Raw genomic sequence first — 27,606 nt, 5'->3', positions numbered from 1 at the left:
CATGGTTGTTGGTGTCTGATGGGCCAGTCTGAGTATTTCAAAAACTGCTGATCTACTGGAGTTTTCACACACAACCATCTCTAGGGTTTACAGAGAATGGTCTGAAAAAGAGAAAATACCCAGTGAGCGGCAGTTGTGTGGACAAAATTGCCTTTTTGATGTCAAAGGTCAGAGCAGAATGGGCATTCAATTTCAGTTGTGAAATTCAGATGGTAGGGTCAGAATTTGGCGTAAACAACATGAAAGCATGGATCCATCCTGCCTTGTATCAGCGGTTCAGGCTGGTGGTGGTGGTGTAATGGTGTGGGGGAGATTTTCTTGGCACTAGTAAGGGGTACCTAATAAAGTGGTTGGTGAGTGCAGGTCTGAACACTCCTATTATTAACAACATTTTCCTGATTCAAGAACCCATAAGAGTTGAAGAGTTGGGTGGCTAATTATAGAGTGGGCTCAGAATAGTGGTGTAAACAAATCTGACTTTATGTTGGTAGCTCCGTATCTCCCTGTAGGGCGGTGGGATGGGACACTATGTTAGGACCCACTGTGATTGTCCTGAGTATTTGGGTTATTTTAGCTCTGGTTTGCAGCTCCAGCTAAATTGGTCAGGAGGCCACTGTTGGGTCCTGAAGTTTGAGCTCTCCAGGGATCAGAAGCAATGGAAGGGTCTTGCGTACAGGAAAACAATTTGGGATAGCCCTGGAATCCTGAACTTGGGGAAGTCATTTTGGCTAGCCCTGAGCTGAATTATCTAGGCATACCACTTCTGTTCTGCAGAAGCTGATTACGTGAATCCCAGTCTACAAGTTAAAGTGTTTTAAGGGTATAGACTTCCTATCAGGACCTGGATCTGAACCCAGGACCTCTGCTGTATCTGGCAGTAGCTTTTCTTGCTGAGTCACCTGAGATGTTGGACAGCTTTCTGCCTGATACTTGAACTAACTTAATTCCCATCTAGTTTCTGGTGACCCTTGAACTCCTTGATCCTCTCATGAACCACCCATTTAAGCCATGCTTTTTCACTTTCTGTTTGCCAGATTATTGTGCTCTTTTCCAACCAATATCTCGCTCCTCATATTCCTGCTGCTATTCGCATTTTCATTATCATTCATTACTGACCTTTGGCTTTTTCCTTGACTACGCTTCCTTTTGATCCCAGCCTGCATTCATTTGTTACCAACTGTTAGGGATCCTGGTAGGACCAGAAATGTGTGGACTGACACAGGGAAGTAGCAGGCTTCAGGAACACTGGCGTAGTCAGGGCTGGAGAGGTGGAATGGTCGGGCAGGCCGTTAGGTACTGTCAGGCACCGCCCGGCGGGATATCTAGTACCCACAGAACGGGATTCCCCAGGGCGCGGAGTCTAAGTCCCAGTCTACTTATTCACCAGGGCCCCTGATGGTGGGGATGGACTTGGAGCAGACAGGAACCAGGTCGCGGCCCCTGAGTACACCTGCTCGTGGTTGAGAGATCTGCCAGAGGTATATGCAGGTAGGAAGCCTGATGTGAAGAGGCAGAAGGTGTGAGCAGGGATGGCTGGATCCGTGCAGGATGGATGGATCGTCTGGGTAGCGTAAGGCGTAGTCAGGCAGGCCAGGTCAGCAACATGCGGGCAGCGAGGTACCGAAGGAGTAGGCAGAGAATAGTCAGGGTCACAAGCCGGGTTCAGGAACTCACGAGCAGCGCAGTACAGAGGATCAAGCAGAGAATGGTCAGGGTCACAAGCCGGGTTCAGTAACTCATGGGCAGCACGGTACAGAGGATCAGGCAGAAGGATGGTCAGGCAAGCCAGGGGTTAAACAGGAGGTGGTCAGCAGGGTCAGGAACAATGCAGAGTCAGCAACAAATCAGATAGGCAGAGGAACAGGAACACAGGATACAAGGTACAGGGGCTCATGGGAAACATACACCAAGGCACTGATCACAGGCCTGGTCATTTCTTATATACACCTCCTGCAATCAGCCCCAGGTGTTGGCTGACTGCAGGAGTGAGCTTCTGATTGCTGAGAGCACCCGCTGGTCAGCCCTGGTACTGCAGGCCACACGGCAGATGAGTCCCAACACCAGTGCTGACACCAACTTTTGGCTTGTCCCTTGACTATGCTTCTGCTTGAACCCAATCTGCTACATCTGATACAGCACCCTGGTTGGTTCACCTCCTGGTGGGGCGATCCTGAGGACCGTGACTTGGCATTAGCATGCAACAAAACCCATCTGCACCATCAGCAGCTCTGGTGAAGACCGGTTGGTTCATAGACCCGGCACCTTGGGTGAGCCCTCGTCATTCGCTCGGGGAATCTGCTCATTTATCCTGATGGTTTCTGCGTGAACATGCTATAGCCACTGGCCTCCGAGCCCGACCCTTGTTCATATCACCCCCCCCTCCCTTCTTCAGGGCATGTGAACAACAATATGTAACAAAATCAGGAAGGAATTTACTATATAACCTAAATTAATACCTGGATTAGGGAAGATTGTCAATGTTAGACACGTGCAGGGGCGGGCTGACCATTTGGAAACTCGGGCACTGCCCGAGGGCCTGGGGTCAGTAGGGGGCCCCATGAGATGCCCCTGGTACCTTTTTCATAGGCTGTTTTGAGTGTGGGCAAGGACACAGGGGCCCCATGATCCCCTATTGCCCGGGGGCCCCATGAGTTGTCAGTCCGCCCCTGGACACGTGCGATTCATTTTGTTACAAAACTAAATTTGGGCAAAATGTTCTTTAATCAGAGATTCGGATACATCCAAATCTCCAAATCACAAAAGCAACAAATTTCAATGAAACAACGAAATAAAGCATAATGAAAACAACAAATTCATTTGTATTCATTTGTTTTATTCAGATGACATGATGCAATAGTTTGGGCCTTTTGCTAATCTTTGAAGCATCCGAAATAATGTAACAACATAACGTATGATCCAATATAATTGACATTGGCTTTATTCGGATGAGAGCTGTGAGATAGTCTTTGACTCTTGGATAATCAGCCGATTCTATTTGCATTAACATTTTTCATTAATATAAAAAATGCAGTTACTATTAAATGGAAACATATTGCTATGAACAAAGTAAGGTATGAAAGTGAAATAAGATGATTCCTACTTATTGTGTTTGGGTTGGATGGAGGCGGATCCATCAGAATCTTCGAATCATAACATAATGAATCTGAAAAATATTTTGTTACTTATGGATGCATGATACTCCAGTCCAGGGGCGGACTGACCATTTGGAAACTCGGGCACTGCCTGAGGGCCCGGGGTCAGTAGGGGGCCCCATGAGATGCCCCTGGTACCTTTTTCATAGGCTTTTTTGAGTTTGGGCAAGGACACAGGGGCCCCATGATCCCCTATTGCCCGGGGGCCCCATGAGTTGTCAGTCCACCCCTCTCCAGTCAATATTTTCTAAGCAGCTCATCCCATTTCTCTTTGTGGGTTGGACTAGTAGGGATGACTTGGAGTGCACAAGTGATCTTCCGAAATAACGAATTAACATGTTGAAGCAAATTTAGCCAAACTTCCAAAAGAACTTCTGAAAATGCGAATCTATTTGGAACAACGAATATACAAAACAAATAATTCTAAAATAAGGAATATGATGTAGTGAAATGATTTACTCAACAAATTTATTTCAGGTACTTATATATAGCGCCGTCAATTTACGCAGCGCTTTACATATATATTGTACATTCACATCAGTCCCTAACCCTCAAGGGGTGTACAATCTAAGGTCCCTAACCCTCAAGGGGTGTACAATCTAAGGTCCCTAACTCACATTCATACATACACATACTAGGGGCCAATTTAGACAGGAGCCAATTAACCTACCAGCATGTCTTTGTAGTGTGGGAGGAAACTGGAGTACCCGGAGGAAACCCACGCAGGCACAGGGAGAATATGCAAACTCCAGGCAGGTGGTGCTGTGGTTGGAAATTGAACCAACCCTAATACTGGCAGGTGGAAGTGCTAACCATTTAGCCACTGTGCTGCCCAACAAATGAATACAAACCTAAACAAATGTGCACATCTCTAGTCAATGTTATGACCACAGTGTGGTCAGCCTACTGAATCCATTGCCTTGAAACGTGAAGACTGTATCTGACATCTGTTCTAAACATCTCCAATTTCCAACCAAGATGACACATTTTTACTAGGTGCTCCTATCCCCATATCTAGGAATTGGACCAATATGTGAAATTGTGGTTTCCGGATATCACCTCCATAGTTTGCACCTCTGGCTTCAGGTACAGGAACCCAACTGAGCACATGTAGCTAGGGACTCCAAACTTTCTAAATAAAGGGCCAGTTGAATGTCCTTCAGACTTTAGGTGGGCTGGCCTGTGGCCAGTTGAAGTAGAAAATGTCCTAGCATTAGTCATTATTATTATTATTATTATACAGTATTTATAAAGCACCAATAGTTCGCTCAGCGCTGTACATTACAAAGGGGGACAGAACATGTGACAGAACAATACCAATACAATGCAAAACATGAGGGGATCGAGGGCCCTGCTCTTTCGAGCTTACAATCTAGGAGGGAGGGGATGGTGGCACAGGAGGAGATCGCTGTGGGGGATGGAGTGGTAGGAGGAGTGGAGGAGGTCGGCAGGTTAGCAGGGGGTGGGGTAGGCTTCCCTGAAGAGATGGGTTTTCAGGGTGCACCTAAAGGAGAGGAGAGTAGGTGATAATCTGATGGGTTGGGGCAGGGAGTTCCAGAGGATGGGTGACACCCTGGAGAAGTCCTGGAGGCGGGCATGGGAGGAGGAGACCAGGGGACTAGAGAGAAGGAGGTCTTGTGAGGAGCAGAGAGTGCGTGTTGGGCGGTACTTGGATATTAGGTCAGTGATGCAGTTCGGGGCAGTATGGTGGACGGCTTTGTACGTCAGTGTTAGGATTTTGAATTTGATCCGTTGGGCAATCGGAAGCCAGTGGAGGGATTGGCAGAGGGGGGTGGCGGAGATGGAGCGGTTGGAAAGGTGAATGAGTCTGGCAGCCGTATTCAGGATGGACTGAAGCGGGGATAGCCAGCGGCGAGGCAGGCCAGTGAGGAGGGAGTTGCAGTAGTCGAGTCGTGATATGATGAGGGAGTGGATGAGCTGTTTAGTGGTTTCTGGGGTTAGGAACGTGCGGATTTTGGCGATGTTGCGGAGGTGGAGTCTGCATGAGTTTGTTAAAGATTGGACTTGGGGCTGGAAGGATAGGTTGGAGTCCAGAATGACACCAAGTACTCTGGCCTTGGTGTCAATGGGAGGAAAAGTGCCCCATCACTGGGTGTCAGCAGGAGGAATAGTGTCCTATAATTGCATAAAAATATATATGTGCAGCGCTAATAGTGGTGTCATATAATATGTGATAAATATATCCCCAAAAATGAAAACAGCCAGTGACAGGTTTTATGAATAAATAGTGATATAAAACCTGTCACGGGCTGTTTTCATTTTTGGGGATATATTTATGACATATTATATGACACCACTACTAGCGCTGCACATATATATTTTTATGCAATTTTCTGACAAGGTCTTATTTGGTTTCCTTGGATGTTCAGCTGCTTACCTTTTAAGAGCGCTCACTTTTGTTGCTATAGTCTCCTATAATTGGGTGTCAGTGGGAAGAATAGTGGCCTATCATTGGGTGTTAGCAGGAGGAATGGTGTCCCATCATTGAGTGTCAGTGGAAGAATTAGTGCCCTATTGTTGGTGTCAGTGTATGGATTATTGCCCCATTTTTGGTGTCAGTGGAAGAATTAGTGCCCTATTGTTGATGTCAGTGTAGGAATTTTTGCTCCATGTTTGGTGTCAGTGGAAGAAATAGTAACCCATTGTTGGTGTCAGTGTAGGAATTTTTACTCCATTTTTGGTGTCAGTGGAAGAAATAGTACCCCATTGTTGATGTCAGTATAGGAATTTTTCCTCCATTTTTGGTGTCAGTGGAAGAAATAGTACCCCATTGTTGATGTCAGTGTATGGATTATTGCCCCATTTTTGGTGTCAGTGGAAGAAATAGTACCCCTATCGTTGGTGTCAGTGTATGGATTATTGCCCCATTTTTGGTGTCAGTGGAAGAAATAGTACCCCATTGTTGATGTCAGTGTAGGCATTTTTGCTCCATTTTTGGTGTCAGTGGAAGAAATAGTACCCTATTGTTGATGTCAGTGTAGGAATTTTTGCTCCATTTTTGGTGTCAGTGGGAGAACTAGTACCTCTTATCAGTGGGGGGAAAAGGGCCCCAAGGACCAGATAAAGGCTTATTTGGTTTCCTTGGATGTTCAGCTGCTTACCTTTTAAGATCACTCACTTTTATTGCTATAGTCTCCTATAATTGGGTGTCAGTGGGAAGAATAGTGGCCTATCATTGGGTGTTAGCAGGAGGAATGGTGTCCCATCATTGAGTGTCAGTGGAAGAATTAGTGCCCTATTGTTGGTGTCAGTGTATGGATTATTGCCCCATTTTTGGTGTCAGTGGAAGAAATAGTACCCCATTGTTGATGTCAGTGTAGGAATTTTTGCTCCATTTTTGGTGTCAGTATGGAGAAATCGTACCCCTATTGTTGATGTCAGTGTAGGAATTTTTGCTCCATTTTTGGTGTCAGTGGAAGAAATAATACCCCTATTGTTGATGTCAGTGTAGGAATTTTTGCTCCATTTTTGGTGTCAGTGGAAGAAATAGTACCCCTATTGTTGGTGTCAGTGTATGGATTATTGCCCCATTTTTGGTGTCAGTGGAAGAAATAGTACCCCATTGTTGATTTCAGTGTAGGAATTTTTGCTCCATTTTTGGTGTCAGTGGGAGAAATCGTACCCCTATTGTTGATGTCAGTGTAGGAATTTTTGCTCCATTTTTGGTGTCAGTGGAAGAAATAATACCCCTATTGTTGATGTCAGTGTAGGAATTTTTGTTCCATTTTTGGTGTCAGTGGAAGAAATAGTACCCCATTGTTGATGTCAGTGTAGGCATTTTTGCTGCATTTTTGGTGTCAGTGGAAGAAATAGTACCCCATTGTTGATGTCAGTGTAGGAATTTTTGCTCCATTTTTGGTGTCAGTGGGAGAAATAGTGCCTCTTATCAGTGGGGGGAAAAGTGCCCCAAGGACCAGATAAAGGCTTATTTGGTTTCCTTGGATGTTCAGCTGCTTACCTTTTAAGATCACTCACTTTTATTGCTATAGTCTCCTATAATTGGGTGTCAGTGGGAAGAATAGTGGCCTATCATTGGGTGTTAGCAGGAGGAATGGTGTCCCATCATTGAGTGTCAGTGGAAGAATTAGTGCCCTATTGTTGGTGTCAGTGTATGGATTATTGCCCCATTTTTGGTGTCAGTGGAAGAAATAGTACCCCCATTGTTGATGTCAGTGTAGGCATTTTTGCTCCATTTTTGGTGTCAGTGGAAGAAATAGTACCCCATTGTTGATGTCAGTGTAGGAATTTTTGCTCCATTTTTGGTGTCAGTGGAAGAAATAATACCCCTATTGTTGATGTCAGTGTAGGAATTTTTGCTCCATTTTTGGTGTCAGTGGAAGAAATAGTACCCCATTGTTGATGTCAGTGTAGGAATTTTTGCTCCATTTTTGTTGTCAGTGGAAGAAATAGTACCCCATTGTTGATGTCAGTGTAGGAATTTTTGCTCCATTTTTGGTGTCAGTGGAAGAAATAATAACCCATTGTTGATGTCAGTGTAGGAATTTTTGCTCCATTTTTGGTGTCAGTGGAAGAAATAGTACCCTATTGTTGATGTCAGTGTAGGAATTTTTGCTCCATTTTTGGTGTCAGTGGAAGAAATAGTACCCCATTGTTGATGTCAGTGTAGGAATTTTTGCTCCATTTTTGGTGTCAGTGGGAGAACTGACACCAAAAATCCTGAAGAAGCCACGTGACCGTGGCGCAACGCGTCGACGTAGGGGTGACGTACTTCCGGTTCCGGGTTTGGACGCCATCTTTGGACACCTGTATACACCCATAGCATATGGGAAACTGCTTCTCGGTTTTTGAGGACATGTGAGTGTAATGTTTCACTGTATCATTCTAGTTCATTAAACAGTGTTGCACTATGGAGGTTTGCTTTTGTTTTCCATATGCGCTCTGTGTTTGAGTCCATTGTGTGAGGGGTATTGGAGTATTACTTACTGCCTGGAGGAGGATCTTGGTCGGTGGTGGCAGTGGAGGAGGATATTATCTGGCAGAATTCGTTGTATGAGGGGAGTAATTGGAGTGTTACTTACTGCCTGGAGGAGGATCAAGGTCGGTGGAGGCAGTGGAGGAGATTAATATCTGGCAGAGATATATATATAAGAAGCTCTGTGACCCGCAAGGGTCGAATGTGGAAGGTGAGGGGGCATTTCTGCTATTGAGGGGAGTCACGTCAAGATTTTCACGAAGAGCACTATTGTAGCATGGAGTGACATCATTTGAACACTTTTCTATAATTTTGCACAGTGTGGCATCACTATCTAATTTATTGTAATTAATATTTCATGTAAATTGGTATTATTAATTGTATTTTAGTATCACTTTTGCACAGTCTAAGAGATATTAGTTGTTTATCACTATATCACCAGGGATATATTATGTATATATGAAGATATTGCACTAGTTTTTTATTCATTATTATTTATATTATTATTATTTGTATATCTGCATAGCTTAAGAGTTATCATTTGGGTATCATTATACCACTAGGGATGTAATATTTATATATGGGGATATTGCACTAGTTTTTGATTATTTAAGTTGAGCGCTTCACCACTTATATTATTTTTGTTTTACATATCTTGCGGTATAGAGAATTAGGTGATAGCAGCTAACTCACTAGGTTCTGTGGAGCGCAGGGGGATTTCTGTACATTTATTTTCAGTGGGAGAACTAGTGCCTCTTATCAGTGGGGGGAAATTCCCCAAAGGACCAGATAAAGGCAAGTAAAGGCTACAGTTTGGTGACCACTGACATAGAGCAAAACAATTCAATAATTTCCTATTCACACTTCAATAAAACATCCGCATTTTGCAGCTGTGGATCTATCAGAAAGCTTTATGACAGGAGAGATTACACTCTTTCAAAGGTAATTAAGTCCGACGTATTTTGGCTGATAATTTCCTACTCAAGAACTTTTCCAAGTCAGAGTGAAGTAGATGATGTTAATATGCGCTATTAGAAATATGCAAATGTAGTGAGTATACAGCGGCAGTGTGGCAGTCTTCCAGGAAATGACGGGTTTCATTCGCCATATAGAGATGTTTTCTTTTTCTTCTTTCCCACTAAATTAATAGCAAAAGTAAATAACAGTCCCAAGAAAACGAAGAGTAATATTTAAAGATGAGCTGCAGAGCAACTTCAGAATGTAAAGTTGAACTCCTGGCAAACAAAATACACAGATTAAGTATAAGGGAGCCTTTTGTATCTGCCAAAGAATTTGTATTTCTGACCATCCAGTCCAGCAATTTACACAGCCCTGCCACACATCACAGCCTGGTCTGGCAGTGCATGAGACCTGATATTTTTTTCTCTGCAGCCGCTCAGTAATACAGGCAAAGATTTTTTTTAGGGGCAGGTAATCCCGTCTGAGTCACCCCTTATCTCCACACACCATCCACCTCCGAGCGTTGTCCCTTGGTTCCACCCCTTACCCACCTCCCAGTATCGCCTCTTTAAACCTCTTTCCCGCCGCCCTATAGAAGAGGGAGGAGCTGCAACGTCATGACGTCACGCCGCCGGCACCACGTGGGTCCTGGCGGCCATCTTGGATTCTTACGCGTGGTCAGTGAATTTGTTCTCTTTGTATCTGCATTTATGGAATAAATACTTCCCATTAAGCAGTATTGCAGTATTGGCTATTGGCCTCCTTTTTTGGGGCTCTTTGTGAGCTTTAACAACCCACAGAGCTGCATTAGAAGGACGGAAGAGGAAGCAGTGAGGGAACTCCAGACCAGACCATACATACCCTTAAAGGGATCTCCAGCTGACCTACTGAGAGTGTATATCTCTAAATGCGTGATTTGATTGCACATCTGGTGAGTGCGCAATTCTTATATTACCGGGCACGTCACCATACCACTGGATAGATGTTATTGACCACCAGCAATTGAAGATCATCACTGGATCTTCCATACATCACCTTTACGGACGTTTAACCAATAATATTGGCACTTTATTTAGCACCAGTGGTCACTTCACAGTGACAAAGTTTTACGTCATCACTCAATCACTTTATGGTTTATTATTCATATACCACCTTGTTGCACACCACTAGTCACTTTATATTTTACTGGATATTGTGATATTTATTTATTTAAGGTTTCATATGATTATTGCATTTGACACTTTTCATTGTGTGTAATATATATTTAGTGCTGCACCCATTTTTACATTGAAGCTTCTGAACACTGCTTTGCGTGGCTCTGCATAGCATAAAAAAAAATAAAAATAAATAAATTGTGTGAGATCCCCCAGGAAACCCACAACAGGCCCTTATTCTGAGCATGCATCTTGGCTGACCAGGAATGGGGTGGGGATGAGCATTTTGCCTATAGTTATACTTTAAGGTCCTGTTCATATCGCCAAATTGCAATAGAACCCGTGCCACAGAGGAATGCTTGTTCCCACTGCTCAAGGTCTGAATGGGGTCTACATAAAGGAAGGTCCGTAGCAAGAAGAAAGAAGACCTGAACGAAGGGCCGGCATGACGGGGGTTAAAGGGGGTTGGGAGAGGCAGAGTGCCAATAGCATAAGGGGGAGACAAAATAGTTAAGGAAGGAGTGGGGGGAACTACGAGGGGTGGTCTTCCAGGGTGTGGCAGGGGTTTTTTTCAGTCTGGAGAGAGATTTCACAAGGCAAACTTCCCTCCCAACCGCCCGCCCTTCCATTGTTTGATGGTTTGTCTTGGTGGTGGTTGTGCCATATTGGTGCTAGGGGACGTTTAGCGGGGTGCAAGGTCCTCTTTGGTTAAGGTGGGCACAAGAAAAGGAACTTTGTAGGAACCCGTCTGAGGTACAGTTTCCAGTTGTTGTGGTGGGGGTATCTGCGGTGGTGTCTCCGAGTTGGTGATGTTACGGCTCGAGGCCTAGTTAAGCAGGACGCAGGTATTTGCTTTTCTTGATGCCTATTGGGACCTTGAAAGAACGTATGTTTATACTGTGTTTTCTGTTATTTAAAAAATGTTATTTATTGATGGTTGTAATAAAAGGCCGGTTTTGGGACATTAACTCCATTTGTTGTCAGTGTAGTTACTTAGGTTAACCAATTCAATACCGGGCACTTTTACACCTTCCTGCCCAGGCCATTTTTCAGGTTTTAGCGCTCTCACACTTTGAATGACAATTGCGCGGTCATACAACATTGTACCCAAACTAAAATTTTATCATTTTCTTCACACAACTAGAGCTTTCTTTTGGTGGTATTTAATCACCGCTGGGGTTTTTTTTTTTTGCTAAATTAACAAAAAAATACCAAAAAGTTTGAAAATAACACACGTTTTCCTTTGTTTCTGTTATAAAAGTTTGCAAATAAATAATTGTTCTTCATAAATTTAGGCCGAGATGTATTCTGCTACACGTCTTTGGTGAAAATAACCCAAATTAGGATGTATTTTTTAGTTTGTAGGAAAGTTATAGAGTTCACAAACTATGGTATAGATCTGAATATTGATCAATCCTGAAGTACTGACAGCCAATCTAATTTCTTGAGGTCCAAGAATGTCAGAACAGTACAGATATCCCCCAAATGTCAGAACAGTACAGATATCCCCCAAATGACCACTTTTTGCAAAGTAGACAGTCTGACGTACTTCATAAGAGGAATGGCGAGTTTTTTGAAGTTGTATTTTTTTGTCATAATTTTTCGTAAAATGAAAAAATTAAAAAAATTAGTTTCACTTTTTTTTTTTACATATTGTCACCAGTGCAGTACAGCGTCATCATATAACTGGCATGGTGGTGATCAGGGACACTGACTGGTGACAGTATGAAAAAAAAAATATATATATTTTTTTATTTTTTTTATTATTTTTTATTACATTTTTTTTCTTTTTTTTAAGATTTTTTTTTCATATTTCACTATGACCAAAGTAGTACAATGTTACCATAGTAACATTGTACTACTTTGGGGAAGTGATCAGTATTTTTTTTTTTTTGCACAATTTGCTTATAGCAAAGAATTACTTTGCTATAAGCAAGCATTTACCTGAATGACATCGATTCATTCAGGGTTTTTTTTTTTTTGTGCTTAGCTGTGATTTGGCCACAGCTAATCACATGACATGTGCATGTGTTTAGCTGTGATCATTCACAGCTAGACACTAGTATACAATGGATGGCATCATGAATGAAGCCATCCATTGTATACAACTGTCATGTGACCTGCTGTGATTGGTCACAACAGGTCACATGGTACCGGCAACGGGGTCCGATACTCAGATCTGTCATCGGCCGTATCCGAGGTACACGGCCGGTGACAGACCGCGCCACTGCGCGGCTCTGCAGGAGCGCAATCTGCGCATGTGCGGGAGGACGCCATATGGCGTCCACCCAGAACGCTGATGACATTTGCCGGCCGCCATTCGGCCATAGGGCGGGTGGCAAATGGTTAAGGGTGGGGGGTAGGTATTGTTTGAGTGGGACTTACAAGCCATCTTTAGTCCCCTGGTCATGACAAAAAGAGGTAAGGTATTATTTCCTCTACAGAGGGTGTACAAGTGTAAGAGCTGAACTGGTTAAAAAGTTGACCTACGGGCCAAGCTGGTAGAAGGCAGGGGCGGACTGACCATTTGGAAACTCGGGCACTGCCCGAGGGCCCGGGGTCAGTAGGGGCCCCATGAGATGCCCCTGGTAACTTTTTCATAGGCTTTTTTGAGTTTGGGCAAGGAAACAGGGGCCCCATGATCCCCTATTGCCCGTGGGCCCCATGAGTTGTCAGTCCGCCCTTGGTAGAAGGGTTGAACTTTTCTTTTTCTGGAGAAAGTGCTGCAGCAGGATCTCTCCAGTGCTGATCACATCTATAAAACCCTAGGCATTTGCTCACATGATGTCTATTGGATCAGTTGGTCATGTGAACACTGAATAGAACTCCAATGTTGTATTAGTACACCTTACTCGCTTTTTTTTTTGCCGTCATTCATAGGAGCTGTGTTGTTGTTGTTGTTATTTTTAATTTCTGCACGTCTGTTTTGCTGAAACAAGTTTACTCCACTAAATGATTGCAGAATGAAGGAACCTAAACAATGCTTATTATGTACTGAGCAATGACAAAGAACTCCTGATTGTCAGCAATTTAACCTTCAGCGAACGCACGAAGATGGAATGCGCAATTCTTTTTGCCAGTTGTGTTTTTCTACCTCTTGTTTATGGCTGGGGACTTAAAGGAAAACCACCCTAGGAATGCAATTTTAAGGAAATCACATTTTAGATTAACTAAAGCAGAAATAAATTCTTTTAATCAAAAGTAACTATATGTAATCCTTGTGCTGCTAGCATTAGTAAGTTCATTGGAAGGTATACTATACAGTGGATATAAAAAGTCTTCACACCCCAGTTAAAATGTGATGTTTCTGTGATGTAAAAAAAATGAGACAAAGATAAATCATTTCAGAACTTTTTCCACCTTTAATGTGACCTATACACTGTACAACTCAATTGAAAAACAAACTGAAATCTTTTAATGGGGGGGGAGTAAACATAAAAAACTAAAATAATGATGTTGCATAAGTTTGCACACCCTCTTAAAACTGGGTAGCTGTGTTCAGAATTAACCAATCACATTTTTAATCATGTTAAATAGGAATCAGTACACACCTGCCATCGTTTAAAGTGCCTCTAATTAACCCCAAACAAAGTTCAGCTGTTCTAGTAGGTCTTTCCTGACATTTTTTTAGTCGCATTATACAGCAAAAGCCATAGTCGGCAGAGAGCTTCCAAAGAATCAGAGGGATATCATTGTTAAAAGGTATCAGTCAGGAGAAGGGTACAAAAGAATTTACAAGGCATTAGATATACAGTGAAACACAGTGAAGACAGTCATCATCAAGTGGAGAAAATATGGCGCAACAGTGACATCACCAAGAACTGGACGTCCCTCCAAAATAGATGAAAAGACGAGAAGAAAACTGGTCTGGGAGGCTTCCAAGAGGCCTACAGCAACATTATAGCAACTGCAGGAATATCTGGCAAATACTGGCTGTGTGGTACATGTGAATCTCCCGTGTTCTTCATATGTCTGGGCTATGGGGTAGAGTGGCAAGATGGAAGCCTTTTCTTATGAAGAAAAACATCCAAGCCCTGCTAAATTTTGCAAAAACACATCTGGAGTCTCCCAAAAGCTTGTGGGAAAATGTGTTCTTGTCTGATGAAACCAAGGGTGAACTTTTTTATCTTAATTTCAAAAGATATGTTTTGGTCAAAAACAACACTGCACACCACCAAAAGAACACCATACCCACCGTGAAGCATGGTGGTGGCAGCATCATGCTTTGGGGTTGTTTTTCATCAGCTGGAACTGGGACCTTAGTCAAGGTAGAGGGAATTATGAACAGTTCGGAAAAACAGTCAATATTGGCACAAAACCTTCATGCTTCTGCTAGAAAGCTGAACATCTTTCAGCATGACAACGACCCAAAGCATACATCCAGATCAACAAAGGAATGGCTTCACCAGAAGATGAACATTTTGGTATGGCCCAGCCAGATCCCAGACCTGAATCTGATGGAAGATCTGTGGGGTGATCTGAAAAGGGCTGTGCACAGGAGATGTCCTCACAATCTAACCGATTTGGAGTGTTTTTGCAAGGAAGAGCGGGCAAATATTGCCAAATCATCCCCAAAAAGACTGAGTGCTGGAATCAAATCAAAAGGGGCTTCAACAAAGGATTAATTTTAGGGTGTGCACACTTATGCAACCATATTATTTTAGTTTTTTATTTTTACTTCCCTCCACCTAAAAGATTTCAGTTTGTTGTTCAATTGAGTTGTACAGTTTATAGGTTACAATAAAGGTGGAAAAAGTTCTGAAATTATTTATCTTTGTCTCATTTTTTTTACATCACAGAAACCTGACATTTTAACAGGGGTGTGAAGACTTTTTAGATCCACTGTATATGTATTTTTTTAGATCCACTGTATATGTATTTTTTTCTGCTTCAGCCTTTTTTTTTTTACATTTCTTTGGTAAAAGGGATCTTTTGGCAAATAGATGGAAATTACTTTTAATGTGGAAATAGATCTTTTGGCAAATAGATGGAAATTACTTGTGTTGCTTATAATAGCTAAATGGTAGGAGAGATTAGATTACACACAATGGTTTTACTCATGTGAACTCATGGACACACATCCTTTCTCTTCTAGCAGAGACAGGACCTTCTGGCTCAGTGGATAAGATGTGCCCACTTACAAAATAAGCACCATAACATGCAGCCATCCATGGTCATAACTGAGAACATATAAATAATGGGTGATTAATGGCTACAGCTTTTTGCTGGGTTAAATGAATGAAGAATTAGGCAAAACTTTAACAAATTATTTTAATTCAAAAAAAGTTTATTACTAGCCACAATATTTTGGACAGATTGGGGAAGGGTTAGTTGCTTTTCAGTCATGGGGCACTGAGGTCACAGGATGATATAGGATTGGGGTCATGGGGTCACAGGAATCTCTGATAAGTTGGTGTCATGGGGTGCACAGGAGTACTCTGGGGTCACAGGATGACATAGGATGCTCTAGGGTCATGGGGTGCACAGAAGTGCACTGGGGGTCATAGGATGCACTGATTCTTTGGGGTCACAAGCACTAAGGAGTGCCCTGGGGTCACAGGATGACATAGGATGATCTAGGGTCATGGGGTGCACAGGAATGCACTAGGTTCACAGGATGGTCTGATGCTTTGGGGGTTACGGGGTACAAGGAGTGCCCTGGGGACACAGAATGACATGGGATGCTCTAGGGTAATGGGGAGCACAGGAGTACTCTGGGGTCACAGGATGACATAGGATGCTCTAGGGTCATGGGGTGCACAGGAATGCACTAGGTTCACAGGATGGTCTGATGCTTTGGGGGTTACGGGGTACAAAGAGTGCCCTGGGGACACAGAATGACATGGGATGCTCTAGGGTAATGGGGAGCACAGGAGTACTCTGGGGTCACAGGATGACATAGGATGCTCTAGGGTCATGGGGTGCACAGAAGTCGGACTGGGGTCATAGGATGCGCTGATACTTTGGGGTCACGGGGCACTAAGGAATGCCCTGGGGTCACAGGATGACATAGGATGATCTAGGGTCATGGGGTGCACAGGAATGCACTAGGTTCATAGGATGGTCTGATGCTTTGGGGTTACGGGGTACAAAGGAGTGCCTTGGGGTCACAGAATGACATGGGATGCTCTAGGGTAATGGGGTGCACAGAATCGCTATGGAGATCACAGAATGCTCTGAGGTCACAGGGTACACAGTAGCACACTAGGGTCACAGGATGATGCAGGATGTTCGCTATAGGGTCACAGGGTGCACTGATTCTCTGGGGTCATGGGGTGCCCAGGAGTGCAATGAGGTCAGAGGATGACATATGATGCCTTGCGGTCATGGAATGCGCAGGTGCACACTGGGGTCACAGAATGACATAGAATGCTTAGGGGTCATGGGACACACAAAAACACACTGGGGTCATAGGAAGACATAGGATACTCATGGGTCGTGGGGCACACAGAAGCACAATAGGGTGACAGGATGACATAGGATGCTCAGGGATTATGGGGTGCACAGGAACACAATGGGGTCACAGGATGACATATGCTCAGGGGTCTTGGAACACACAGGAGCACACTGGGGTCACAAAATGACATAGGATACTCAGGGGTCATGGGGTAAACAGTAACACTAGGGGGTCAGAGGATGGCATAGGATGATCAGGGGTCACAGGTGCACAGGAGCACACTGGGGGTTCAAGGTTACTTGGAACACACAGGAGCACACTTGGCTTATGGGATGATATAAGATACTCAGGGGTCGTGGGGTAAACAGGAACACTAGGGGGTCAGAGAATGGCATAGGATGCTCATGGGTCACAGGTGCACAGGAGCACACTGGGGGTTCAAGGATAACATAGGATACTCAGGGATCATGGAGCACACATTGATGCACTGGCGTCACAGGATGACTTTGGATGCTCAGGGGCAGGGGCGGACTGACAACTCATGGGGCCCCCGGGCAATAGGGGATCATGGGGCCCCTATGTCCTTGCATAAACTCAAAAAAGCCTATAAAAAAGGTACCAGGGGCATCACATGGGGCCCCCTACTGACCCCAGGTCCTCGGGCAGTGCCCGAGTTTCCAAATAGTCAGTCCGCCCCTGTTTACAACTTACCTTTTCGTGGAGCGGGTCCGGTGTCACCCCGTGCGGTCGGTGTCACCCGATGCGGGCCGCACCCCCCGCACCTGCCTCGCGATGCCACTGTGTCAGATGGTCAGATGGTTTCCAAATGGTCAGTCCGCCCCTGCTCAGGGGTCATGGGATGCACAGAAACACACTGGGGTCATAGGAAGACATAGGATACTTATGGGTCATGAGGCACACAGAGCACATAAGGGTCACAGGATGACATAGGATGTTCAGAGATTATAGGGAGCACAGGAACACAATGGGGGGTCACAGGGTGACATATGATGCTCTGGGGTCATGGAACACACAGGAGCACGCTGGGTTTATGGGACGAGATAGGATACTCAGGGGTCTTTTGATGCACAGGAACACGGTAGAGTCACATGATGGCATGGAATGCTCAGGGGTAACAGGTGCACAAGAGCGTACTGGGGTCACAGGATGACATAGGATACTCAGGGGTCATGGAGCACACAGAGAAACAATGAGGTCAGATGATGATATAGAATGATCAGGGGTCATAGGTGCACAGTAGCACCGTATGGTCACAGGATACTCTGATGCTATGGGGTCAGGGGCACACAGAAACACACTGAGGTCACAGGATCACATAGGATGCCCAGGGGTCACAGAATGCCCTGGTGCTATGACCCCTTGGGGCTTACAGGAGTACACTATGTTACATAGTTACATGCAGTAGTTAGTCTGGCTGAAAAAAGACAAAAGTCCATCCAGTTCAACCAATATGGTTAAAGGATACTCCAACACTCTGGAGGGCACACGGGAGCACGCTGTCAGGGAGGATGACATAGGGCCACTGGATGACCCAGGCTGCTCAGCACTGAAGTAATGGGAGCTTAGTTGAAACCTAGAGGGGCCATCAGAGAGGAGACCCATCATTGGATAGCAGAGGAAATAAGTGTGACACCTGTGACAACTAAAAACGGATTTCCCCTCAGTTTGAAGAGACTTCCTCTCGCTTCCTGTTGTGCCTCAAGAATTAAAAGGATTTCTCTCCAATGGGACACGGAGGCCACAAGGGCAGGTAAGCCCTTCCAAACTTGGCTCAAGATTCAAGCTGCCGACCAAGAAGGAAGCTGCTACATAGACAACATTGCTGAGCTATGCTGCCATCTGGTATCCACCATGGATGAAGCTTCATTCCCAGGTGACTATGTAGACCTTTTCTATCAAACAACTTTATCTTGCTCATATCTATATAGCCTGAGCAGTCGATGACAAATGAAGGGGAGGTAAAAGGGGTGCAGAAATAAATTCATTACTTAATAATCTGCATTATTTGGATGCTACCCCCCAGAGACCACAGCTCGGAAAGTGCCAATCCCTCAGTTCCCGTTGCTTGCAAACAGAATTCTTCCGACTCTGGTTTCCAAGATTTTATTAAGGCTGGATGTTTGTTTCTGAATTATTCCTTGTCAAAGAGTTGTACACACTGTCAAAATGAAATCATTTCAAGCTGTGTTTTTATTTTATATACTATTTTTTGCCAATATCTGCCTATATTATTACTTTTACTGACAGATGACAAATTCACTCCACCCCACCCCATTCCTTTTCTCACTGGAAATAAAATATACATGAATATTTCATCAGCTTGCCTATATCTCTCCATAAGTTTCATTTCAACGCTTTTCTTAAATTCATTTCATTAGTCCAGAGAGCAGCAAATAAGAGCGCAGATTCCAGTAAATAGGTGCATGACGGGCGAGGAGAACATTTTTAGCACTGTATAGGTACACAGAGTAAGATTGACTATTTCAGCTAATAGTAAAGGCGGTAAAAACAGCACCACTGCGTATTCTAACCCTACCCACAAATATGTAAATAAAAATGTTTTATATATATATATATATATATATATATATATATATATACATACACACACTATATTGCAAACATTATTGGGACACCCTACAAATCATTGGATTCAGGTGTTCCAATCACCTCCATGGCCACAGGTGTATACAATCAAACCCCTAGGCATGCAGACTGCTTCTACAAACATTGGTGAAAGAATGGGTCGCTCTCAGGAGCTCAGTGACTCCAAGCGTGGTCCCGTGATAGGTTGTCACCTGTGCAATAAGTCCATCCGTGACATTTCCCGGCTACTAAATATTCCACGCTCAATTGTTAGTGGGATTATAACAAAGTGGAAGCAACTGGGAACAACAGCAACTCAGCCACCAAGTGGTAGGCCACGTCACATGACAGGGCGGGGTCAGCGCATGCTGAAGCGCACAGTGCGCAGAAGTTGCCAACTGTCTGCAGAGTCAATAGCTAAAGACCTCCAAACTTGGTGTGGCCTTCAGATTAGCACAACAACAGTGCGTAGAGAGCTTCATGGAATGGGTTTCCATGGCCGAGCAACTGCATCCAAGCCTTACATCACCAAGTGCAATACAAAGCGTCAGATGCAGTGGTGTAAAGCATGCCACCACTGGACTCTAGAGTAGTGGAGACATGTTCTCTGGAGGAATGAATGACGCTTCTATGTCTGGCAATCCAATGGACATGTCTGGGTTTGGCGGTTGCCAGAAGAACAGTATTTGCCTGACTGCATTGTACCAAGTGTAAAGTTTGATGGAGGGGGGATTATGGTGTGGGGTTGTTTTTCAGGGAACGCTTAAGGTGTCAGCACTCCTAGATTGTAAGCTCGAAAGAGCAGGGCCCTCGATCCCCTCATGTTTTGCATTGTATTGGTATTGTTCTGTCACATTTTCTCTCCCCCTTTGTAATGTACAGCGCTGAGCGAACCATTGGCGCTTTATAAATACTGTATAATAATAATAATAATACCAAGACATTTTGGACAATTTCATGCTCCCAACTTTGTGGGAAGAGTTTTGGGATGGCCCCTTCCTGTTCCAACATGACTGCACACCAGTGCACAAAGCAAGGTCCATAAAGACATGGATGAGTGAGTTTGGGGTGGAGGAACTTGACTGGCCTGCACAGAGTCCTGACCTTAACCCAAGAGAACACCTTTGGGATGAATTAGAGTGGAGACTGTGAGCCAGATCTCCTCCCCCCGACATCAGTGCCTGACCTCACAAATGTGCTTCTGGAAGAATGGTCCAACCTTCCCATAGACACCCTCCTAAACCTTGTGGACGGCCTTCCCAGAAGAGTTGAAGCTGTTATAGCTGCAAAGGGCGGGGCCAACTCAATATTGAACCCTACGGACTAAGACTGGGACGCCATTAGGGTTCATGTGCGTGGAAAGGCAGGCGTCCCAATACTTTTTGCCGTTTATAGGTATATACAGTATATATATATAATTTTTCTGGGGGGTAGTATTGTTGCCTTTCAAATACTGTATCTGTATATGTCCTGGGATGGAAGCTCTGTTAGAGATAGGGACCACACTACATGGAGGAGCTTTGAAAAGGCAGAGTGCCTCCCTTATAGATGTGCAAATATAGACTACATATTTTAAGACATTTATGAAAACAATTGCAGAACTGTTTGTCCTTCAGAACTGCAGCTACATTTGTTCTGTGCAAATGGGATTAAAATCAATTGTAATTTTCTCACTAGGTTGAATGTTCTTCATTCATACTGAATTGAATAAATGAGAAAAATACTGCATTATGGCCAGTAGATGGAGCTGATGAAAATGTATCAACTATGATTATCAGTTCCATCTAGTGGCCATAATGTGGTATTTTCCACATTCACTCTATTCAGTATGAATGAAAATATTTGACCTTTAGAGAAAATAGCCTAATAACATTTGATTTTCCATTTATTCACACAAAGCAAAAATACATGCAGTTTCATAAGACAAATTCTTGCTGGCTATTTCTATAATGTGGGTTTTCAATATGTCTGTAACTTTTTTGGGTAAATTTCCCATAATTTCTTATCTCGGGGATAGTTGTCAAAAGTCAGATGTCTCTTTACTTTTGAGAAGCCTACAGTTGCGTCCTGACTGAGGAAGTAAAGCAATATCTTCCAAAAGTCAGACACAGACATAATGATTTTGTAATGTATTATGGAATAAGTCTATAGAAGTGAAATAATACCCCATTCACCTCCCAGCACCACGTAGATGGCTCTCGAGACTCTAATCTGTCTGGAAAAAACATTAGCGCGTCTGCAACGCATAACAAATGCCTTTGATATGGAAAGCCCAAGATGTCTTCCCGGAAGTTGAGTGGATCAGATAAGTGAGGACTCTAAGGGCTGTTCATGGCATTTCAATGTCTCCTTATCACACACAAGTCAGACCAATGCTTTGCTATTAATGTTTCGGGCCCCCAAAGGACCAAATTGAACTCACACCTAAGAGGCGATTAATTTCTCTAAACAAGAAAGCATCAGATAAGAGAGTCTTCTATGAAAAGAGATCTCCTGTGTGCATTGGGAGCATTACACCGCTCACAGTGTCAACTTCAGACACAAAGACTTTGTTAACTCCTTATTGTGCTGTCCTTGTATGAACTGAAGGAAAGGCGAGGAATTTTGATTTGCCAAAGGAGTAGAGCATATCCACTTTGTAATGGGATTTTCACTTTGCTTAGTAAATAGGGGGAAGCTATGCTGTCTTCTATCATTCAGTCATGTTTTCTTTCCTTATTCCTTTCTTTTTCCCTTCTCCTTTCTTTTCATCTCTCTTACATTTCTTTCCCTTTTCCCCTTTACTCTAATCTCCTCTCCTTTCCTTCCCTTTCATTTCCTCTGTTCTCTTTCCCTTTCATTTCCTTTCTCTTTCTTTTTTTCTCTCTCCCTATCCTTTTCCCTTTCCTTTCCTCTCTCTTCCTTTCATTTCCCTTTTTCCTTTTCCCTTCCCTTTTTTCTCACTTCCTTTCCTTTTCCTTTGATTTTCTTTCCTTTTCTTTCTTCCCCTCTCTCTTCTCTTTCATTTTCCCTTTCCTTTCCTGTCCTTTCCCTTCCCTTTCCCTCTCTTCCTTTCATTTTCATTTCCTTTCCCTCTCTTCCTTTCATTTTCATTTCCTTTCCCTCTCTTCCTTTCGTTTTCATTTCCTTTCCCTCTCTTCCTTTCATTTTTATTTCCTTTCTTTTCCTCTCCTATTTCCCTTTGATTTCATTTTCCCTTTCCTTTCCTCTCTGTCTTCCTTTCCTTTTCCTTTTTTCTCTCTTCCTATCCTTTTCCCTTTCCTTTTTCTTTCATTTCCCTTTTTCCTTTGCTTTTCTTTCCTTTTCTTTCTTCCCCTCTCTCTTCTCTTTCCTTTTCCCTTTCCTCTTTCCTTTTCCCTTTCCTTTCCTGTCCTTTCCGTTCCCTCTCTTCCTTTCATTTTCATTTCCTTTTTCCTCTCTTCTCTTCCCCTTTGATTTCAATTTCCCTTTCCTTTCCTCTCTGTCTTCCTTTCCTTTTCCTTTTTTCTCCTTCCTATCCTTTTCCCTTTCCTCTTTCTTTCATTTCCCTTTTTCCTTTGCTTTTCTTTCCTTTTCTTTCTTCCCCTCTCTCTTCTCTTTCCTTTTGATTTCCTTTTCCCTTTCCTTTCTTTCCTTTCCCCTTTTCCTTTTTTTTTTCTCTCTCTTCCTTTCATTTTAATTTCTTTCCTCTTCTTTCTTCTCCTCTCTCTTCCCTTTCCCTTTTAATTTGTTTTCCTTTTTCCTTCTTTTCCTTTCCATTTCTTGATATGGTGCTTGTTTGATTTGCCAAAGGAATCCCTTTAAAGAAAAATATAATGGTTTGCAATTAATATTTAAATTGTTTTAAACTGATATATCAGATTTTCAGATTATGGGCGGCACAGTGGCTTAGTGGTTAGCACGTCTGCCTTGCAGTAAATGGGCAATGGGTTTGATTCCCGACCATGGTGCCTCCTGCATGGAGTTTGCATGTTCTCCCTGTGCCTGCGTGGGTTTTCTCCAGGTGCTCTGGTTTCCTCCCACACTCCAAAGACATGCTGGTAGGTTAATTGGCTCCTGTCTAAATTGGCCCTAGTATGTGTATGTATGAATGTAAGTTAGGGACCTTAGATTGTACACCCCTTGAGGGTTAGGGACCTTAGATTGTACACCCCTTGAGGGTTAGGGACCTTAGATTGTACACCCCTTGAGGGTTAGGGACTGATGTGAATGTACAATATATATGTAAAGTGCTGTGTAAACTGACGGCTCTATATAAGTAATTGAAATAAATAAAATACATTTCAAAAAAATCTAAATTGCTATTTTGGGATTTCTAAAGAGAGAAGGCAGCAATGTTCACTTTCGGACTGCATCTCTCTAATTGACAGTCTGTACAGAGCTATAAAGAGGAAAGGGTGAGAGGATGAGGATGGAACTCGAGTGATTTATTCCTTGGATTCATTCAGCTGTTCTTCGAATCTTAGCTTACTCAACTAGCGTTTCTCAACCTTTGTTTAATCACAGCACCATTTAAACATATGCAGACTCCTGAGGCGCCCAGTCTAAATTTTGGTCAGATCAGAGTTTTTCATTACATCAGAAGCCTCCTTTCATGTCAGAATCCTCTTTTCACAATAGAGTCCTCAGCTCCCCCCGTCACACTAGAGTCCTTAAGGATCAGGTCACACTTGTTTGACTTCAAAATCGTGCGATTTTCATTGTGACTTTACAGTGCGACTTTGATGCAACTTTGGATAAGTGTGACTTTGGAGCAACTTTGGCTTTGACAAAGAATGATTGTTATGCTGTAAAAAGTTGCACACAAGTCGCAGGTATAACATTTAGGTGCAACTTTCATGCGACTTTGGGGGGGGGGTTTACATTGAAGTCTATGGCCCTCAAGTCTCATGAAAGTTGAAGCAAAGTAGTCACTACGACTTGAAGTCGCACAGGTATGATAGGTACTCATTGGGAAACATGGGGTTTGACTTGTCATGCGACTTTGGACCCCAAAGTCGCACGACAAGTTGCACAAGTGTGAATGAGCTCTAAGTCCTTAGTCCCTGCTCCTTTCACATTAGGGTCCTCAAACCCCCCTTTCACATCCGAGTTCTCAGCACCCCCTTCACATCAGATTCCTCAGCCCCTCCTTTCAAATCAGAATCCTCAGCCCCTTCCTTTCCATTAGGGTCTGACCGTCTGCTCTTCACCACAGTGCGGTTTGCATCGTGCCAGTTGTTGGGAGGCGGAGCAAGTGTAGAGGGAGGTGATCTTCTGTTCCCTTTTGAATGCTGGAGACCTGAATTTTCTGTGTCCATGATTAGCGTCGTTCATGTCTAAGATGCTGGTGGCTGGCCTCCCACACCATAGAAACACATAACACTGTGCAAAAATATGGGATGCAGCACAGCACCCTTGACAAACCCAGATGGCACCCAAGGGTGGTGCAGCACCTCAGTTGAGAAGCACTGCTATTTGCAATAGGTTTTTCAGCAAAGCAGTAAAGGTTAGCCTGGTAAACATATGAGAAGTAGTCTGGAGTTTCACTTGCTGGCTAAAACCCATACCTATCAAATTCACAGGATAAAAAGTAATAGCTGCTCAACCATGTAGACCATCCAGAGTAGGAAAAACCCATGCACTGCCGACGTGTCTCTGCACTCTGGCAATGATCCATACAACGAAGTGAGGCCAGCAACCAGGTATCATCCATAGATATACATCTTTTATTGACTACATGGTGGGTATACAGCACAAAAGGCTAACATGTTTCGGCTACACGGCCTTACTCATAGCACCAACTGCTAGAAGTAAGGCTGTTTGGCCGAAACACGTTAGCCTTCTGTGCTGTATACCCACCATGTAGTCAATAAAGGATTTATATCTATGGATGATACCTGGGTTGCTGGTTTCTCTTCATTGTATGGATAACTATGAACTATACACATGTAATGGCTGAGATGATGTCATCAGCCTTCTGCAAGTTGGAGAAAACATTTCCTATTGCCCAGTAAACCAATAGCAGGATTGTATCATGCCACAAAGTGCTGGACTGCAACAGGGGCTGATCTGTGTGCTGATGTTTGTGAACTACATGGACACCAGAATTTACGTGACTATGTCACCTCTGAGCTGTCATCTCAGTCCAGGAAGTAGATGGTGACCCTGGATGATGCCTCAACAAAGATGGCACTGTACTTGTGGAGAGAAAAACAGATGAAGGCATTGTCATACTGTGGTCTCTGTGAAGGGTAATAAATACGTGGAAATGTTACAATGATTACTAAGCATGAAATATACACTCCCGGCCACTTTATTAGGCTGGGAGTGACTTGTTGTGGTAGGACCTTTGCGACCTGTTGTGGTCTTCTGCTGCTGTAGCCCATCTGCTTCAAGGTTCGAAGTGTGCGTTCTGAAATGGTATTCTGCATACCTTGGTTGTAACAAGTGGTTATTTGAGTTGCTGTTGCCTTTCGATCATTTTGAACCAGTCTGCCCATTCTCCTCTGACCTCTGACATCAACAAGACATTTTCATCCACACAACTGCCGCTCACTGGATATTTTCTCGCATGATTGTGCGTGAAAATCCCAGTAGATCAGTAGTTTTTTAAATACTGAGACCAGCTCGTCTGGCACCAACAACCATGCCACATTCAAAGTCACTTAAATCCCCTTTCTTCCCCATTCTGATGCTCGGTTTGAACTTCAGCAAGTCGTCTTCACCACGTTTAGATGCCTAAATGCATTGAGCCATGTGATTGGCTGATTAGCAATTTGTGTTATCAAGGAATTGACCAGGTGTATCCAATAAAGTGGCTGGTGAGTGAATATCTGATGTTAGGACCACTTTAAGAACAAGGACTCTTTATTGAATGATACCGAAATGTTCTCAAATTTGTGCTGTTGACATTAAGAGATATCATAACAAACTATTACTATTTGGATTTTTTAAATAAAAAGGCACCGAAATCAATGTGTTTTTGGTTTCTCCAGGTCAACAGACTACGGGACAACCTATGAAAAGTTTAATGAGAAGGTGGGGCTGAAGACTGTTCTCAGCTACCTATATGTGAGCCCCACCAACAAGAGAAAGGTGAGTCAGCAGACTTATGTACCTACAGAAGAGTTTACTTCCAAAGTATTGACTTTTATTTCCTTTTGCACACTACACATTGGTGATGAAGCATGAGTAGACTGTCCATTGTGCCATGCTTCTCCTTCAGTCTTCATGTACACGAGCCTACTCTGACCACCAGCCGCGAGCCTACTCTGACCACCAGCCGCGAGCCTACTCTGACCACCAGCCGCGAGCCTACTCTGACCACCAGCCGCGAGCCTACTCTGACCACCAGCCGCGAGCCTACTCTGACCACCAGCCTCAAGCCTACTCTGACCACCAGCCGCGAGCCTACTCTGACCACCAACCGCGAGCCTACTCTGACCACCAGCCGTGAGCCTACTCTGACCACCAGCCGCGAGCCTACTCTGACCACCAGCCGCGAGCCTACTCTGACCACCAGCCGCTGGGACATGCGAATCACGGCAAAAACACAGTACTGCGGCTGCTGCAGTTTGCCACATTTGTACTGCATTTTTGCGCTTTCCCGCGGTCAGCGGTCAAAGTGTTTAACCTCACCTAAACGCAGTAGCTCCTATACTCTGCTAAAAGCCTATGTGTACATGGACACATAGGCTTTTATGGAGTTGAATTCAGGAGCTTTGCCAAAAAAATGCCAAAAGCTCCTAAACTCAAGTTTAGCAGCTGCTTGTGTACATGAAGCCTAAGGACTCATAGACACAGGCTGGGGCGGACTGACCATTTGGAAACTCAGGCACTGCCCGAGGGCCCGGGGGCAGTAGGGGGCCCCATGAGATGCCCCTGGTACCTTTTTCATAGGCTTTTTTGAGTTTGGGCAAGGACACAGGGGTCCCATGATCCCCTATTGCCCGGGGGCCCATGAGTTGTCAGTCCGCCCCTGCACACAGGGCATTTTCAGCCACTTTTATGGGGCGTCAGACATTTTTTTTACTGCTTTCATATGGCCCTCTATGTTATCCTATGTGTCCAAGCACACAGAGATTTTTAGAAGCTTGTGATAGCGGTAGCATTTACCAGCAGGACTAAAAACCCTGGGCCAGTGCATCCAGGAGCAGCAGTGTTTTCACAGAAAAAATGCTTGATGCGGCTAAACCTGTCTAAACACTAGGCGCGTTTAGCGCTTGAGTAGTAATTAATTTCAACGGGCAGCATAAATTATCATTCTGGTCAATGAAATGAATTAACACCCAAGGGTTGACGTTTGTAAACTTGCCTAAATGTTTGTAAACACGTTAGATACTTTTTCAAGCAGAACGCGTTTTTTCTGCAAAACTCAGCTGCCAGGAGGACAGCTTCTAGGAGAGTTTTTTTAACGTCCTG

The 27,606-nt window shown here is 43.8% G+C and overlaps 1 protein-coding gene across 1 annotated transcript in view; it reads left to right on the top strand.

Moving 5' to 3' along the window:
• LOC149459670 (uncharacterized) overlaps positions 1 to 26,740 on the top strand; it is a gene marked incomplete at its 3' end in the record, with an annotated part of 278,492 nt that extends 251,752 nt beyond the window's left edge. The window contains exons 3-4 of the mRNA XM_089680829.1: positions 26,181 to 26,280; positions 26,427 to 26,740. Of these exons, the coding sequence (XP_089536955.1) occupies positions 26,181 to 26,280; positions 26,427 to 26,740 (414 nt within the window). The remainder of the gene's footprint in view (positions 1 to 26,180; positions 26,281 to 26,426) is intronic.
• Positions 26,741 to 27,606: the final 866 nt, after the last annotated feature.

Source organism: Staurois parvus, unplaced genomic scaffold (genome assembly GCF_062004578.1).
Source record: "Staurois parvus isolate SC_StPar_1 unplaced genomic scaffold, SC_StPar_1.0 ptg000250l, whole genome shotgun sequence".
Lineage (NCBI taxonomy): Eukaryota > Metazoa > Chordata > Amphibia > Anura > Ranidae > Staurois > Staurois parvus.
This window is presented reverse-complemented; position numbering and strand designations above follow the sequence as displayed.